The 19644-nt window shown below is 47.6% G+C and overlaps 1 protein-coding gene across 2 annotated transcripts in view; it reads right to left on the minus strand.

The window, feature by feature from the left end:
- Positions 1-1597: 1597 nt before the first annotated feature.
- The window catches only part of LOC115535365 (growth factor receptor-bound protein 10), a 33792-nt gene continuing 15745 nt past the window's right edge, over positions 1598-19644 (minus strand). For both annotated transcript variants that reach the window (XM_030346438.1, XM_030346437.1), the window contains 12 exons: positions 18599-18755; positions 16793-16908; positions 15897-15971; positions 15502-15639; positions 15212-15322; positions 14309-14407; positions 13816-13881; positions 12654-12782; positions 11953-12019; positions 11250-11337; positions 11041-11134; positions 1598-5345 (listed from right to left, as the gene is read on the minus strand). In XM_030346438.1, the coding sequence (XP_030202298.1) occupies positions 5199-5345; positions 11041-11134; positions 11250-11337; positions 11953-12019; positions 12654-12782; positions 13816-13881; positions 14309-14407; positions 15212-15322; positions 15502-15639; positions 15897-15971; positions 16793-16908; positions 18599-18755 (1287 nt within the window). In that variant the 3' untranslated portion in view covers positions 1598-5198. The remainder of the gene's footprint in view (positions 5346-11040; positions 11135-11249; positions 11338-11952; positions 12020-12653; positions 12783-13815; positions 13882-14308; positions 14408-15211; positions 15323-15501; positions 15640-15896; positions 15972-16792; positions 16909-18598; positions 18756-19644) is intronic.

The raw sequence follows: 19644 nt of genomic DNA on the forward strand, positions 1-19644 counted from the left end.
TGTGATTACCTTGGGTGGGGTTGGCGGTTGCTTCCAGGATGCCCGACTGATACTGGGCCAGAGACTGACACTTGGCCAGCAGGACCTCCCCCGAATGGAGCAAAGGAGATCAGGGTTCACCAAAGATCAGCTTCCCCCAAGCTCAGAAGTTGAAGCTTCTTGAGCTTCAAGGGATGGGAGAGGAGTGAGAGCCCAGTGCCCGTAGAGCGAGCGATCACACAGGAGCCACTCAAATGTTTCCATCAGGTATTCTGTTCTAAGGTTTATTCTGATTATTTAGGTATGCACATGGTTAAGGATTTTATTGTGTAAACTTATCACTTAAACATCAGTTAAAAAATGAAAACATCAATGGTGGAATGTTTCTATACAGTTGGTCCGATTGCGATTTGGAAACAGTAGTAGCTGGAGGGCCGACCCAAAGCCTTTCATTAGGCTGCTCTGGAACAGGAAGGTGAGCTGCCTGGTTTTTCCAGGCACGCTGGAACCCGGTGTCCTCAGCAAACCCTGGGTATCTTCCTCAGGGTCTACAGCATTTGAAGAGTCAGCTGGGAGAGCAGAAATTCCAACCTATAAACATGGGCCATGTGTCAGAAACATTTTTGTGCCATTTGTGATTCCCCTACTGGTTGTAGAAGTAAAGCAGTAGTACTGCCATTAGCGCGGTTGTATGTATGACTAGGACCTACCTGGAGAGGGAGGAGCCTCAGGATGAGCTGGACCGGCAGGTCGCCAAACAGGTCACTGCTGACCGTCACCATGGTGACGGGAGTCGACTCCATCCTTTAACCAGTTTGAGGAGAATAACCAAACACATGACACACACATGTTGGCCCCTTTAAGCTACGTCATAGGACACATGAATATTTATTTATTTTGAAACAATGCAACTTTATTAACGGTGATGGTGGCAGCTTGCATGATAACCAGCCACAGGTTTCATATCAAAACACATGGATATGTTACTAATCTGTCTAAAGTTAGGCCACTTATTCAGGGAGACAGAGTGGGAGCCTGGTAAGGAGCGCTGGGCAGCAGAAGTCAGTGGGCCCGCTGACCGTCCTCCGTCACCCTGATAGGGGAAGGAGGAGCAGAAGAGGGGCTGCTAGGTCTCCTCGCAGACCGCGATGATCTTCTCCGCGCTCCCCGATGGGAGGGAGCCAAGGCTGACCCAGAGCTATTTAGAGAGAGTGTCTCTGAATAACTCCAGGCTGACCTAAAGAGCACAACAGTCAACCATGAGTTTTAGTCGGAGATCCAGCGCTCCGGCGAGCACCAGTTACTTTTATTTTTACATGAACCAACTTCTATTCCTTCCACAGATATTTATCTTTCACTACAATGTATTCAATAATATTTCAAGATGATTTTTAAAAGTTATTTTTAACTTATGATTATTTCTTACCACATATTTCAGAGCTTACAATCACAAACTGTTTCTATGCTAGCAGCGCTAGCAGCAAAAGCTAAAGTAGCTAACTTTCGTGACAGTCATCTTTTTCTGGACGTCGTGAATACAATGACTAGACAAGGATTTATGTCACAGCAATGGTCTAGGCCAGTAGGACGTTTGAAAAATAACCTCGGAGGACAAATGTGTTATTGCAATTTGTTTATTTGTTGGTGTAGCAAAGAAAGGTAGCAAAGATCACACCTGGCAAAGCACCGGTTATTTGTTTCATAGCAATGTGGTCTTTTATTCTGATTTCCATTAAACAGAGAATATATCAGTCCCTTATTTGTACAAAAATACCTGAACAGAACACATTTAATAAATTCAGGAGCCATACAGACATTTTTTTTCCCAGAATCAGGTGAAGCACACTTTTTGTTTTGTTTCACTGAATATGGTCCATTTAATATTACTTTTAATTCCCTGAAATGTTGATATCACTTAAAAAAGAAAAAAAAAAAGCTTATAAGTACTTGAAATCAAGATGTTTTTGCTATTAAAGGCAGGGGGTGCGTCCTATATAGAAAAATCCCCAATGTTGATGCGTGTATGCAATTCACGTCAAGATAAATCTAGCAGGCTGGCTAGAGGCTGTATCGGAACACTTCATAAAAAAAGAGGCACCAGCTGAAATTGATGGGCCTATACCTACAATGAAAATACACAAAGAATAAGTTCCAGAAACAATCTTGTACCCACAGACTGCAGCTGAAAATGTGGAGTAAACTAATTCTGTTAGTTTGTCACTTAATATAGGGCTACAATGTAGTAGTGCATTGGTGGTGGTGGTGGTGGAGGTGGGGGGTGGGTGGGGGGGGGGGGGGGGTCAACGTGTGTCAATGCTCCGAATTCCAGACAAATAGGAAGCCGGGATTAAACTAAAAAGAGAATTGAAACTGGCAGATTGAATCACAGGAGATATTTTGCGAGCCTCTAAAAGCAATCGGCCTCAGAATCTTGGAAGTCTAGGAAGCCATATTGAATAGTTCGAACACAAACCGAAAATAATAAAATCCAGTTTGATCACCATTAAAAAACAAAATTAAGCTTAATTTAATACTGTATATACTGTGGTATATTTTTTTCTGATATATATTTCTATAAAATGTAATTTTGTGGCCAAAAAAAAGAAAATATACAATAATGTCAATATACACATACAACCCAAAGAAAAAAAAGGAAAAGAAATATCATTCTTCATTCTTTTTACACAGAGATTTGAGCACAATCACAGCGGCCCGTGCATAGTGATCTGTGTGTTGGGTGACCAAGGTACAGTGTGATATCTACGTCTTTGCTGTTGCTTCACATACTTAGAAGAAAGAAATTGAAAAAAAAGCTAAAAAACATTGTACACCATGTGTGACTACTGGTGTGTAGAACAGCACAGTGATTAAGGAAGGGTGGAGGGGAATCAAGAGTGCGGTGTAAAAATGATAAAAGAGGGCTTCCTTTGTATGGAAGAAACAGGATGATCCCCCTTCTAGGAGGTTGGGCGACTGTGGTGGGCCAGGACCACGACCCCCCCCCCCCCCCTCCCACACACACCAACTGCTGTGTTCACAGGACAGAAAAATACAAACAAAAATGACAAGGACCAAACAAGGAAACAGGGAGAAAAACTAGGACAAAGTTGTATTAAAAGTTATAATATTTATATATATTTATATATATATATTTAAGTTCTGGCAAACCGCACACATTTGCCACAGTCTAGTAGCTTACTGGCTGGACAGGAGTAGGGGCTGGGGGTGGGGAGTGTTCAAGCATTATCCAGTTCCTGGAGTCCGTCCTGGCTGACTATCGCCTGATTGGTGGAGGTGCCTTGCCGTAAAGTCAGTGAGGTTAGTACTTAACGAGGCCCAGGGTTGGAGAGAGACAGGGAGAGAGACGGGAGAGCCTGGTTAGGTAGCTCCACGACTTAGTGCTAACCCTATTGACTGTAAATCTGGCACAGGATGGATGATAGGCGGGTAAGTCTGTTTCAGTTGGTGTGATGTCACACACACACACACACACACACACAAACACACACACAGCTCCCAAGTGTGCTAGTCACATGAACGTCAGATAGAACTCGATAGCCATGTTTGGCATCCCAACAAAATTGATTGCTGGGCCTCCATTCCGGATTCTTTCTTGTGTTGTTGATGTATTTCTGTTGGTTTACCGCGGTCTAGGCAATTCTATTATTTACATGTTATCTAACGGAGTGAACAAAAAAAGGTAAGCTAACAATGTCAATTTTTGTCAAACTAGACAGCTGTTGATCTAAAAGCAAAGGATCAAGTTTTGATTTTCTTTTCTTTTGAAAGGCTCATAATTTCACATAAGGCGTGCGAAACCGGACTGTTTGGATAGGCAGTCAACATTGTCCACATTCAAGTCAAGTTTTGTTCAATAAAGTAAAGAATAATAAAGAGGACGTTACTTTTTTTTTTATCTGGCAGAAACTGCAGGAGTGGTCACGCTTACTCAAACTATCCTCGCCCGGGGTCCTTCCTTGAAAAAAAATTGCACATGCGTCCCCAAATCCTCGGAACACACATACAAAAACGCATGCACAAACACACAAACCCCACCAACCAAACAGAAAATTCACAATGTGCAAGCAGTGAGGTTTAGAACGGAAATCGAGGAAAGGGGAAAGGACATTCACACACAACCCCAATACAAATTGAGAAAAACTTTCAGATCCTTTTAGACTCTATACATTTTAAACAGTCAAACCAAAAAGTAGATTTTTTTTTAAGAATATTAAGCAAGGGGAGGGTTGATAGAGTTTTGCTCAAATCTAATTTCCAAAGCACAATCTTCTTCTGCCGTTGTTGAATCTGAGAAACCCCCAAAACCCGACATTTCTCAGAAGCAGTTCAACCCAGGGAAAGAACTCACACACGTTTTCACTGTCACACTTTCATAGTGTTTAGGTGCACTCACGTGTGATCCTGGGGGGGGGGGGGGTTTACTATGATGAAGATGATGTGGTCGCCCCTTTACCAAAGAAAAGAAAAAACCTAGAAGCTGAACGATTTCATTTCAGATTGAGGCAACAGCTCACTACTATCTCCCCCGGGAGTGCAAAACAAGAGAAACTACTTTTGCATTGACTTAACAGCAATTAAAACAGCATTCGTTAAAATAAAAAAAATTGACATCAATGAATCAACTCTAAAGGGAAGGTCAGTCTGGGCCTTCCTGCTAAACATTCCTCTGGTAATGCCTGCTGTCGCCTGGCTCGCGGTGTGGCTACACATCAAGTGTCTTGTGTACATATGCGTGTGGGTTTGTGGGGGTGGGTGTGTTGGTGCATGTGCTGTAGCGCACGAGGCCACGTCAAGGTCTGTTTGGGTTGGGTAGGGGGACGGAGGAGGGGTTATGGGGTCAGCTTATCCAGACTGGACTGCACAGGTTTTCAGAAATCTCCAGGACCCACTACAGGGGTCTCCGTTTGTCTATCCCTGATAATCGATGGGCTAGTGGAAGGGTGGGTGCCCCAAAGGGGAAGGGGGGGAAGGGGGCACCATAGCTTATCTGGCCCAGGGAAGGGGTTGGGGAATGCTGAAATATCCAAAAATGTGTGTGTATGTGTGTATGCGTGTGCGTATGCATGTACGTGTTTGTGTGTATTTTGGCGTCTGTACATTCAAAGTCTACAGATGGAAGAAGGTTAAGGTGGTTGGTTTGTGTCTGCGTGTTGGGGAGTGGGAGTTGGGGTCCAGGGGGTCACAGGAAGGGGGTAGTGTCACAAGGCTACGGCGGTGCAGGGGTGTTTGAGGCGGCAGGGCAGCACGCCACGGTTCAGCTCGTAGAAGTCCACCAGGTGGATAAGGTCTGTGAACTTGGTGGCACCGTCGTCCAGGCTGAAGAACACCTGGCCCTCCTCTTCATACTGGAGAGGGAGGGGTGAGGGAGAGAGGGAGAGTGGGAGAGAGCGAGAGATCAAATTTCTTTTGCTGTTTTTCTCATCTTTATCCTTTCTGATTATTCACTCTTCACATGCGTTTGTTTGTTTCTCATGACAGTACATCGCTTAAAATTCTATTCAAATGGGCTACTGAGCATCTCAGACTGGCGGTAGCCAAGTGTCATACCAGAGAGCGAGAGTGAGCTGTCTATTAATCAACCCAGTCGCCAAGAAAAAACGTTGACGGTGTACGTTTCCATGAACACTGGATACGTAGCATTTCAACGTAAAAAATAGCGTGTTATACCTACAGTATCCACGCGTGCCGCTGTGGAGGCGGGTTTCGGGGTTTGGGTTTCACGGCTTTCGCGGCAAATTGTGGACACGATTGTTTAGGGGGGGGGGGGAGGTAGACTGTTGTTGACCGGGGAGGGGGGGGGGGGGAGACACGTTTGTTGAGGGGGGGGACGACGACACGTTTGTTGAGGGGGGGGGGGGAAGACACGTTTGTAGGGGGGGGCACGCTCGACAACGAGAGTTGGTTTTTATTGAACGAGACTTCAACACGGAACAGCTGCACGAAACGATGGTCACGTCACTCTCGGTGACGGTGTCGACAACAATGAACACACGAACAATGTTAATAGAACAACACACAACCACATAACATCCCGAACCCATTAACCCCACTTAATCCTAACAACAAAACAAGTTAACAAAAGCCCCATTTGTCAACTGACAACCCCAATTCCCAGAATCCCCCGCGGCTCCGGAACACGGCGTAGCCGATATTAATCTTTATTATCTGAATGGGAAATGCAATATTTTAGGACAGATACACCATTAAACGCGTTTCTAATGACATTTCTAGCGAGAAATGTACATTTTCCTTACATAATCTTCAGTCAGTGAATGTGTATGATCTTTATTAATCTTTATTATCTGAATGGGAAATGCAATATTTTAGGACCGATTCACCGTTAAACGTGTTTCTAATAACATTTCTAGCGAGAAATATACTTTTTACTTGCATAATCTTCAGTCAGTGCTTGTGTCTGATCTCTAGTTTTATAGTTATTAGGATTTGATCGGCTCGCTCGCATGTTTCAACGACGTCAGGTTGTTAGGAATAGGGACGCTGCTTTCGCTAAACTAGCAGCTCACGTGCTTCCTGCACGTATCATCTTGTTAGAAACACGTATATCTGAGAGCCAACCCAGTCGCCAAAAGCATACGTTGACAGTGTACGTTTCGTGAACACTGGATTACGTCGCATTTCAACATAAAATAGCGTGTTATACACACACACACGCACACACACACACACACACACACACACACACACACACACACACACACACACACACACACACACACACACACACACACACACACACACACACACACACACACACACACACACACACACACACACACACACACACACACACACACACACACAAGCGCGCGCACGCACGCACAGACACACACACACACACACACACACACACACACACACACACACACACACACACACACACACACACACACACACACACACACACACACACACACACACACACACACACACGCACACGGTGCATTTCGCTGCTAAAACAACAAAAAAATATTCCCTCAAATATTATTACTAAAGAACCGTTTTCCAAATAACGAAATGTAAACCAATGCATTCTGAATGGGAGTGTTTCTCCGATTTTTCCATGCTACACAGAACGAAATGTAAACCCATGCAAATAAAGACTTCATGGTCATAATAATTTAAATATCATTAATCTCCTGAGTGTGTTGGGTGGTATTCTATTTTTTTCAACGGGGCTGCATCCAGTCACTTGACCGTCATGGTTGCTATGGTCGTTGCTATCGACCGCCCCCTCTAATCCTTACATGGCTCTAAAAACCACGCGGCAAAGGAGCTGCCGTAAATTGTGTTGTTTTTGTCGTAAACTGGGGTCCGACGGTTAAAAAATAGACAGATATTCCGAGGTATCCTTAAAAGGCAGCTTGGATGTTTTTATTTTCTGCAGTTTAGACTTCTTCTATAACCTATTTTTGAAAGCAAAACACCAAGTTCATTGATTTAACGAGGCAGGGTTATTTGAAACAATTTATTCAATAAATATTTGTGAGAGGTCATTCCTTCTCCTGAGTTTGCTTCCTATTTATGTCTAGTGTACACCCCTACTGTCCAAAAGCATCCCCCCCCCCCCCCCCCCCCCCCTCCCCATATGGATTTGGAGAGTTGTTGCCACGTCCCAGTGGTGGAAGTATCATATAATATGAAAGAGGGCATTCAATTATACTACAATGATCAATTAGGAGGCCGAAGCCCTAAAGGAAGTGATGCAATAGGTGACTGAGGCGAGAACATTTAAGTAAACTGTACCTTGGGGTCTCTTATATATCAAAGCGGGTTTCAAAGGACGCATATACGCTTCAACCTGTGGCTCCAGCCCTACAGGAAATGACTCAGCAAGTGCTCCATCTCGTTGCACCTGCACCCAGCGGCTCGCTTGCAAGATTTTGGCCTGAAGTTCTTCCCAGACCTATACCCTAACAGTCCAACATGCATATCTGAGAATCAGGCCTCTCTTCAATAATGACAAAATGTTATGAGAGAAATACAGATTCATTTTTTGTTATCTCATAAGCGGCGTGGTGCCGGCTCCTTTAGACCATTTGACCCCAGACTTCAAAGACGTGGCCACAGGCCAGCTGTGTCTACACACATTAAGCCACAAATGTACACCTCCATCCCGCAAAAAATGGGGCCTAGAAACTAACCTCTGTCTTATGTACAGTGACTGTACTGTTGGAGGTCACGCCCCTTTTCCGGCCTTTTCGAGATAGCTAGGGATGCTAAAATGTTTAAACACATTTCCCGGGGCCCCGAGAACGACATATCCAAGATTTGTAGTTCTAGCCCATAGAGAAAAAAAGTTTTCCCAAATGGACTGTCATTTGGACAAAGCCCCTTCAGAAGTGTTGCCTGCGAGACCTAATGGTTCAGAATGTGGTGGAAAAACAGTTTTTGAGATAGGAAGGTCCTACCGCCCTGAAATTTGAATACCATATTCTAGGGCCTAACTGGGACCCCCGCACCGAAACTTGGCCCGGTCGGACCCCGAGTGCAGGAAGGGGGGGCCTGGACTTTCATAATCTTCGCTCGGTGAATGTAAAGGATGTTTGGTCGGATGTTATGACGAAGAATCATAATGTGAATGGGAATATTCTATTAATGTCTTGATATCATCTTTCGTCTCAACACTTCTGCTGCAGCCGCTTAAAGTCTCACTCCGAGAACCTTAAAATATGAATCAATCCATTAGAAGTATGAAAATATCTTCCCGGTCGTGCAACAGGGCAAACAAGGTGTCCTTTGACATCTACGTTTCGAGACGATTGCAACAGTGCCACACATGATCATATTTGAATATGTTTCGGGGTAGTAATTAGCTGTCGTTTTTGAAGGCCTTTATCAATAATGACCAGCTATAGATTTGCTTCCCGATGGAGATTTTTGACAAATTACATGTTAATTAGCATCTACACGTTAAGCTGAGTCCAATGAGATCAAGCTCGCCCTCTTGCTACACCGAGATCATGTCCTAGACCTAGGTGTACCATGTAAAATACATGTTACCATTAGCTAGAGTGTCATGCTTGGTGTCATTGGACTCAGCTCAATGTGTAGATGCTAAATAACATGTCATTTGTCACAAATTTTTATCGGGAAGCAAATCAATAGCTGCTCATTGTTGATTAAGGCCTCCAATTTCGACAGCTAATTACTACCATTAAACATGTTCGAATATGCTCATGTGTGGCACCGTTGCAATCGCCTGGAAGCGTAGATGTTGAAGGACACCTTGTTCGTCCTCCTACGCCACCGGGAAGATATTTACATGCTTCTGATTGACTAATGAATTGATTCAGCTATTCCCCCAGAAGTCTGGGGTCAAAAGGTCAAAAGGAGACGGCACCAGCCCCGTTGAAAAAAATAGAATACCACCCAACACACTCAGGAGATTAATGATATTTAAATTATTATGACCATGAAGTCTTTATTTGCATGGGTTTACATTTCGTTCTGTGTAGCATGGAAAAATCGGAGAAACACTCCCATTCAGAATGCATTGGTTTACATTTCGTTCTTTGGAAAGCGGTTCTTTAGTAATAATATTTGAGGGAATATTTTTTTGTTGTTGTTTTAGCAGCGAAATGCACCGTGTGCGTGTGTGCGTGTGCGTGTGCGTGTGTGTGTGTGTGTGTGTGTGTGTGTGTCTGTGCGTGCGTGTGCGTGTGTGTGCTTGCGTGTGTGTGCGTGCGTGTGTGTGTATAACACGCTATTTTATGTTGAAATGCGACGTAATCCAGTGTTCACGAAACGTACACTGTCAACGTACGCTTTTGGCGACTGGGTTGTCTCTCAGATATACGTGTTTCTAACAAGATGATATCATTAAAAGTTACACAAAGTAACAGTTTAATAACACAAACGCAGGAAGCACGTGAGCTGCTAGTTTAGCGAAAGCAGCGTCCCTATTCCTAACAACCTGACGTCGTTGAAACATGCGAGCGAGCCGATCAAATCCTAATAACTATAAAACTAAAGATCAGACACAATCACTGACTGAAGATTATGCAAGTAAAAAGTATATTTCTCGCTAGAAATGTTATTAGAAACACGTTTAACGGTGAATCGGTCCTAAAATATTGCATTTCCCATTCAGATAATAAAGATTAATAAAGATCATACACATTCACTGACTGAAGGTTATGTAAGGAAAATGTACATTTCTCGCTAGAAATGTCATTAGAAACGCGTTTAATGGTGTATCTGTCCTAAAATATTGCATTTCCCATTCAGATAATAAAGATTAATATCGGCTACGCCGTGTTCCGGAGCCGCGGGGGATTCTGGGAATTGGGGTTGTCAGTTGACAAAAGGGGCTTTTGTTAACTTGTTTTGTTGTTAGGATTAAGTGGGTTAATGGGTTCGGGATGTTATGTGGTTGTGTGTTGTTCTATTAACATTGTTCGTGTGTTCATTGTTGTCGACACCGTCACCAAGAGTGACGTGACCATCGTTTCGTGCAGCTGTTCCGTGTTGAAGTCTCGTTCAATAAAAACCAACTCTCGTTGTCGAGCGTGCCCCCCTCCCCCCTACAAACGTGTCTCCCCCCCCCCCCTCAACAAACGTGTCGCCCCCCCCCCCCGGTCAACAACAGTCTACTTCCTCCCCCCCCCTAAACAATCGTGTCCACAATTTGCCGCGAAAGCCGTGAAACCCAAACCCCGAAACCCGCCTCCACAGCGGCACGCGTGGATACTGTAGGTATAACATGCTCTTTTTTACGTTGAAATGCTACGTATCCAGTGTTCATGGAAACGTACACCGTCAACGTTTTTTCTTGGCGACTGGGTTGCTATTAATAGATGACAGCCATCCATTCTGATTTATTTTAAGCATAATGTCCGAACTTCCAAGTTGTGGAATTAATTATTTAACTAACGGGCAAAACTCTGTACAACTTCTAAGAGCATGCAAGGAAACCAAGTTTCCCCCCAAAAAAACGGACAGAAGACAGACACAGAGGCAGACCAGCGACAGACCGACATATCAGGGAACAAGACAGACATATGGAGGGCGCCGACTGACCGGCAGGATCTGAAAGTGCTTGGTCTTCTGGTGGTGACACAGCGTCAGCACGAAGGCCTTAGGGTTGCTCTGGCTGTCCCTCAACAGGAACAACCTGGCGGGGGAGAGAGGATGGAGGAAGCCATTAAACAACACCACGGACAGCGGTGACGATCACCATCAGATAGACAGAAGGAAGGACGCCCGCTTCCAGGACAGGGGGTTCTTACCCGTCCACCTGGCCCTGCTGGACCATCATTCTTTGGGCTTCCTCTCGCACGATGCGGCCGTGGAACCACAGCTGGGTTCTGTGGATCACTGAGAGACAGACAGACACACACACACACACACACACACACACACACACACACACACACACACACACACACACACACACACACACACACACACACACACACACACACACACACACACACACACACACACACACACACGTTAGGATTGTATCTACGGTTCTTTGAATAATGGACGATTTGACAGAGAGGTGGCGATGGCACCTAGATATCCACGGAGATGAAGTACCGTATTACACCAATGAAGTCATCGTACTTCGCCAAGGTTACAGGTGACATTGTTGGTGCAGGCACTCGACATTTTACAACATCAATATCACGTTTGCCGGTCAAACAGAATGAAGTACAACCCAAACTCTCTGCATAACAAATGTCTTCCTCAAAAGACGTTCCCAGACAGGCCTATCCAGTTATGGGTTACAAATGGCATTTGTATGGTATGCATGACAATGTCAAGAACATCTCGATCTGGAGAGGAAAATAAACCTCTGCTCTTAAGACAAGCATACTTTTTGTTCCCGATGCACACAACCAATTACTTGTACGGATATAGAAGGCGACAGCCTGTGTGAGTTGATTGCTGCGGTTGTGTTTCCTGGCTGGTAGTAACCATGGTTACCTGCGCTGAGAGAGGGGGTGTGAAGGGGACCGGGGCTGCCCAGGACGTTGAGACGCTGGCTCCGTTTCTAGAAGAAGGAGAGCGGGGGTCAGTGGGGGTCAACGTTAAGACCCTACATAAACAATCACACCCCCCGCACATAAAAGGTCCCCTCTACTTAAGCCCTCCACACATGCACGCACACGGACATGCAGGGACACACACATACACACACACACACACACCTTGAAGGTCAAGTCCATGGGGCCTCATTTTTTAAAGAATCAACTGCTACTCTCCCTCCTCTTCCTCTATTTGCCTCTATCCTTCCTCGCTCCCTTCCACCTCCCTCCATTCATCAAGCCATCCTGCCTCCCGCCTCCTCCTTCCTTCCTTCCTCCCTGGTCTTGTCTCCTTCTAACCCTCGGCTACTATTTCTCCTATTCTCATCCTCCAGTTCTCTTGCCCCTACCTCCCTGTCCTCACCCTCCAGCTCCCTCTCTCCTCTCCCCCCTCTCCTCCTCCCTCCTCCTCCCCCTCTCTCCTCACCCTCCATCTCTGTCCCTCCCCCTCTCTCCTCCCTCCTCCCCCTCTCCTCACCCTCCAGCTCTGTCCCTCCCCCTCTCTCCTCCCTCCTCTCTCCCCCCCTCCTCACCCTCCAGCTCTGTCCCTCCCCCTCTCTCCTCCCTCCTCACCCCCCCCCCCCCCCTCCCTCTCCTCACCCTCCAGCTCTGTCCCTCCTCCATGGCGGCGCTCTGGGCCTCAGCGGGGTTGTCGATGACCCGGCCCGTCCTCCCGGAGAAGTCCATGGCCACCAGGGAGTTCTCCGACACGCTTCGCTGCGGGGGATGCTGTGGCCGGGGGGAGGATGGGGGGGAGGATGGGAGTGCAGAGATCAGAGGTGAGGCAGACCAGACACTAGTCACCGGGGCGAGACAAATCCTGTCTGCCGGAGAGAAACACAAGCCCTTCAGAAAGGGTGTGTGTCTGTGTGTGTGTGGGGGGGTGGCGGGGGGTGGCGGGGGGGGGGCTGGGGGTCTCGTACAGGATGCTACCACATTCCAGCCCCGGAGCATTTGGACAAGGCTCATGGATTGTCACAATGACAAGATAGATTTATAGATATCTCTATCATATCTATCCATCATATCTATATAAATCTGCAATGTTAACGCCTTTGGTCAAGTACCAACCGATAAGCAGGGTGGGAATTTTGGAAGGACATTCACCCGGTACAATGACCCAGATGTTGGGTTGGCCTCCCTTAACACTTTTTGCCACTAGCTTCTTGTTAGCTCAAGCCCAGCATAATGAACCAAGCAAAGGCGACACGAGTCAACTTGGCGGGATTCAATACGCTGCAAGCAAATGCATGCATGCAGCGTATTCTCATAGGGAAATCACTGAGGAAAATCTGCACAAAGCCGCTTATCACCTGCTTACCGACACGTAATGTACGTGTCAAGCTCGACTTTCCATGGTGTTCTGACGTGTAACTTGTTCCTGTCTTGATTATATCCCGTGGTTTTTACTTTTAAGAGCCGGGGGAACATGATGTACTGCAGATTGTTGAATGTACTTTTTACTTTAAGTACGTTTAAGGAGCTCTTAATTGCTGTATTCACAGCTTTGCATTCTTGCCTAAGCTGCCATGAGACCGGCTCAAGAAAGACCAGCACTTCATACATTCACACAGGACATGCTCCTGACGCCCTAAAGCCGGGAATCAAAACATCTCCACAGGCAAACAATATTCTCTTGGATAAGAATATAGTGAAAGGGTTGCACAGGCTCATAGTATAACGTCTACACTACAGTCTGTACTGTCAGACGGTTGGTTTATCAGATCAATGCTGACAGTGGATCAAAGGCAGAGAGACTCACCACTGACGAGAGGGGGGGCTTCTTTGACTGCGGGCCGGTGTAGTTGTGATAGAGTGAGATCCCATGCTGCAGAGACCAAGAAACAGCAACATGGCAAAACACAACCGTTAATGGACGACATGTACGACAATATGTTGCGCTAGTGCTTGACTATACCACACCATACGTCAAGACTAGGGATGTCTAAAATTGACCATTAATCTGCTTAATCCACTGAACATTTTGGACCGTTTCCGGATGTCGTCTATAGATACATTTGCATACACACCGCTTCATCGACACGGCATCGGGAGCTAGCAGTTAGAAAAGGAAGCACGTTACGCGAGGCGCGGTAGGGGGCCGTTTCCTCGAGGAAGACCACCAAGTCAGATGTATATAGTACTAGTATTATTTACCGGTTAATGGGTCTCTCTCTATTGAAATGGACCATTTTGTATGTGGAGGGACGGCTGAAGGGGGGGTTGTGAAGCGGGGGGGTTGTGGAGGGGTCTACCTTCAGCAGCCTGAAGGCGGTGGTCCAGCAGGTCCGGCTCTGTTCGTCTTCGGCACACAGCATCTTCAGCTCCTTGCACTCGCTCCTCGCCTTGCTGGGCTGGAAGGGACAGCGGGTACACCCCCCCGACACGTTAGACAGATGGCCCTGTGAGGGCCCGGTAGCCGCTAAACGGAACCAGGAGCTAAAATAGGAGTTTGCATGGAGTGTGTGCCAGAGTGTCGAGGTCATCGTCAGGCACTCTCCCTCTCTCTCTCTCTCTCTCTCTCTCTCTTTTCCCCCTCGCTCTCATCGGTCATGTTCTCTCCATTAAGCCGAAGCAGCTGAATAGATTCATTCATGTTGCCATGACGACAAGATACCCAACAATGTTGACCCAGTGCAAAGATATCAAGAGTGAGCGTATCCCGTTTCTTGCACAGTTGCATCTCTCTCTGTGTGTCTGTGTGTGTCTGTGTGTGCGTGTCTGTGTGTGTGTGTGTCTGTGTGTGTGTGTGTCTGTGTGTGTCTGTGTGTGTGTCTGTGTGTGTGTCTGTGTGTCTGTGTGCAGGGTCACAGATTCCCTGCCCCGGTAACGACTTATCCCCCAGAGATTATCCTGGCTCAGCAGGTGAGCAGAGGGCATAACCACCGCTTCTTCTCTGACACAGGTCAAGACACACACACACACACACACACACACACACACACACACACACACACACACACACACACACACACACACACACACACACACACACACACACACACACACACACACACACACTTCTCTGTATAGACGACAATAGAGAGATTCTACAAAGAAACCCCAGAGACAGTTTGTACCCCGGTGTTGGTCCCATCCGTATGAGCAGGGACAGCGTGAGGGGACGGGGTGGGGTCCGGGAGGCCCCTGAGTCCTACCTTGATGCTGAACTGGTAGTCTGTGGGGGCGTTGTGGGCCTTCCTCGCCGTCACCGCCGTGAACATATTGTTGTCCTCTAGGTCGGCCAGCAGCTGGAGGTGTCTGGGTTCCTGCAGGGGGGAGAACCGTGCATGAGAAGAGAACCAGTTTCCTGTCCAATTTCCCAGTACACAGTGTCAAATCCCAGCCACAACCCCCACTACATCTCATCCCCACAAACAATGTTCCAACACCGCCGACCCCAACCCAGACCCCGCCCAGCTCGGCCCCCGGGGAGGGGGGGGGTTACCTTGGACGTTCCCTTGGTGGAGTAGTACAGGCCGGAGCGCCGCAGGAACATGTAGAGCTTCTTCCAGGAGCGCCGGCCCGTCTCCCTCAGGTAGAGGTGGCCCTGGATCTCGGGGCAGCTGCTGGAGTCCAGGAAGTTCTGCGATGAAGGACACTAAATGAGGCGCCGTGCTGTGATGGTCTCACGAGCGTCATTAAAAGGCCCTTGCACCGCGTGTTACCTGAATGACGTGTTTAGCCATTGTGACTTCACCATCTCTGCTCGTTTTAAGAACCCACTTTGGAAATGTCCCGTTCCTGGCCAACTTTACTTTTTTTTTTTTTTTTTCTGTACTGTATAAAGTCCTATCTTTATACAAGACAGAATGCACAGCGTGTTGCTATGCGTGTTCTCACCTGTAAGAGCTGCGAGGGGGGAATGGAACCGTTGGACTCCTGACACCACGCGACCATCTGCTCTGGGAAGAAGTTCTGCAGGAAGACCAGGTCAGACAGAGAGGGAGGGAGTGAGACAGGGAAGCACTTAGACACAGCCTCAGTGGGCACTCAGGTTTCCCTACGAGGAACAGGTCTTTAAGAGTGTGTGTGTGTGTGTGTGTGTGTGTGTGTGTGTGTGTGTGTGTGTGTGTGTGTGTGTGTGTGTGTGTGTGTGTGTGTGTGTGTGTGTGTGTGTGTGTGTGTGTGTGTGTGTGTGTGTGTGTGTGTGTGCGCGTGCGTGCGTGCGTGCGTGCGTGCTACACTGAGAAATAGGATTCGAGGAGACAGACAGAGAGGCCAACTGACAGAGAGCTAGATAGGTACCCGGAGCAGATGAGGCATGATCTCACCCGCTGATGTAATGCCCTTCAGCAGAGGGGCGGGGCACAGGAGGGGAGGAGGGGGAGGGATGGGGTGCTGGGGGTGAACAGTATGCTCTTTAACCGTTGATTGACAGGCCATGGATAGTGCCGCAGTGTTTTAGCACCCTTTTTACCAGGGCGCCAAGCTCCTAGGCCAGATCTGACACACCCTGAATCACATGGGCGAGAGCAGAGGGGGGGGGGGGGGGGGGGGGCACCGGTATGGCAGGAGTCCTGTTGGCGAGCTAGCCCGGCTCAACTACACACGCGCACACACACACACACACACACACACACACACACACACACGGAACCACACAGTCGTTCTCCGTGCAGGCAGCAGGAGGCTAGGAGAGGCTAGCAGTAGTTGAATCAGACGCTGTGTTCAACTGATTCCCTTTCACCTCTTCCAGTTCTCTGGGGGGGGGGGGGGGGGGGGGGGGCAGTACTCACCAGGGGGTTCCTGAAGAATTCATATTTGGCAAAGTTCTTCCTGAAGAGGAATTTGCCCTCGCTGCCCATAGAAAGCTGCACCTGCACCACCAGCTCATGGTCCTCCACACACCTCTCTGAGAGAGAAAGAAAGGGAGGCAAAGAGAGAGAGAGGTTATGAGTGAGGGAGTGCGTCCGTCCGTCCGTCCCACATGCAGACGGACAGACAGGCAAAGTAAGTAAGAGGGACAGTGAGTGAGAGTGACAGAAAGTGACGCGAAACACCAGAAACGTCAGATAGACAAAGATTAAAAATAGGCCCCGCCTTTTTTATTATTATGGGATGGGGGTAGGAATAGGCATCCAAGGATAAGAATAAAAGGTTTGAGAGTGCAAAAGAAACGAGAGACGAGAGACATAGAGAGAGAGAGAGAAAGAGAAAGGCAGAGAGACTGAGCATTACAGTAGGATGATGTCATGTATTTAGTGCTGGAAGCAGCAGAGTCATGAGCACAGTGCACGGACAGACACACACATCCTTGACCCTACGCCATGCCTTATTCTCAGTCAAAGATGAAAGTAGACGATATCAGCACATCTTGATTGAAATGAACAGCGACAAACATCACTGTTCCCTTTTTAGAAGTACATTTGCCGAATTACATTTGTTTGTACGGAACAAATGGACTGCGTGCATGGGCACAAAATTGCTACAGATTGGATTAACCAGTAATTCTTCTCCAGATTAACCAGTCATGCCCAATGCGTGCGTGTGTGCGCTGTGCGTGCGCGCCCGTGTTTCTATGCGGGTGTGTGTGCCCGTGTGCTGCGCTGGCTGCTAGCAGGGGAATTTCCTGTGGCGGGGGAAGGAGAGGTGGATTGGCTGGGATGTCTAGGGGCTCGTCTGACGGCGGGCTCCGATTGGACCCTCGCTGCTCTGGTATGACGCCAGGGCCCCACCCCCTCCGTCTGTGTCCCTCCAGTCCTCCGCCCCCCCCTCCCTGCCCTCCTCCCTTCCTCTCTTAACCTCACATTCCTCTCTCTCCCTCTCCCTCTCCCTCTCTCTCTCTCTCTCTCTCTCTCTCTCTCTCTCTCTCTCCCCATTTTATTTCATTTCCAGAAACGGTGATCAGGCACCAAAGCGGACAAAGGAATCTTTGATTCTAAAAATACAGCGTTGTGACGAGGATAGGAGGCCACCGCGACAAATAGTCATGGCCGAAACACAACACACAAATCAACTGTTGGCTGAAAGAAGTAATCGCTCCCTCTTTCGCTCTCTCACAGTGGGAAGGTAATGGTAGGCATGAAGAGTGCACACTTTACAACTCACACACATACACATGCTAAACACACACACCCACACACACACACTGGAGAATACGAACACTGTAACATGAATGGTACGCAAGGCTCTGAACACACACACACACACACACACACACACACACACACACACACACACACACACACACACACACACACACACACACACACACACACACACACACACACACACACACACACACACACACACACGACGAGAAAGACACACACTTCAATAAGACACATACGCTGTACAGTACAGATACGTCAAAACAACCAAATATAGTAGTATAGAAATATGAACGCACTGACACATACCTATAAAACACACAGCTTCATTTAGACCAGTTACCCCTTAAAATAAACACAACCACACAAGTCATACAGCAACATACACGCACAACGTATGTTTGTACACATGCAAACACAGACCACAGGTTTAGCTCCAACCAGGCCATACACCGTGTGCATGCACCACCACCGCCCCCCAGGCGTACATACCCAGGCCCAGCAGGGGGTAATGCTCCACGAGGGTCCAGCAGTTGTCGTCCAGACAGTGGCTCTTGTAGACCAGGAGTTGGCAGACGTCACGGGCCGTCATTTCGGCCAGGATCTCAAGAACTTTCCCTGCTCCATCCTCGCTCCAGACCTTCACTATCTGGGGAGCGGACAGAGAGCGACAGAGATAGAGAGACGGTGAGGTCCTGTCCAGAGATACGCTTGTTGTGGTCAATGCGTGTGGCCTGCCCGAGGTCCAAAACGTCGGGTTTCAGAGAGTAAAAAGAGCTGCAACGATAGCAAAATAGCAAAATATACAAAGTGTGGTGTGGTGTCGCGTCACATCGTGTCCAAGTGTTTCATAAGTGACTCGTCCAGGAGTAAAGTACTGTGCGTGTCAGCGATTGAAAGATGGGTTAAGGAAACATGTGCCTGGAATCAAAATGCTGCAGCTGATCCAGCAGTCAGTAAAAAGAAACGGATACAAGAAAAATGACGGATCAGGAATGGCCGTTACCTCCATCACACTGTTCTTGGTCATGTCCATCAGATGAATGTAGGCAAGAAGAAAATGTCCTACTCACATCCCTTGGGACTCTTAAGATCCACTCTTAAGTCTCAAGCTCACGATAAAAAAAATAAAGACACAGGGAAGGCGCAAGTTTGACCCCCCCCCCCCCCCCCCCCCCCCCTCTCACAGTCGCTTCGCGCCACTTTTTATGCCCACTTTAACCCAAATCGAAACCTACACAAACATGCACGTCGCTCTATGTATCCCTCGTATCACTTCATCTACGCCTCTGTCAAGCACACAAGCAGCAGCAGCAGCAGAGAATCCACAGCAACAGGATATGTGCAAGCCGGTGTGTAGTGTACGTGCACCAAACAGCTCCGGACGTTTCACATCAAGACAGCACACACCATTTTCACGTTTTCGGTCTCCCACACCCCGATAACAGGATCCACCATGGAGGACACAATACAGCTATACACGCCCGCGTCAGACAACTATACGAGCAGCTATTTGTTGCTTTACAAGAGTAAAAAGC

This window comes from Gadus morhua, chromosome 22 (genome assembly GCF_902167405.1).
Source record: "Gadus morhua chromosome 22, gadMor3.0, whole genome shotgun sequence".
NCBI classification, from domain to species: Eukaryota; Metazoa; Chordata; class Actinopteri; order Gadiformes; family Gadidae; genus Gadus; species Gadus morhua.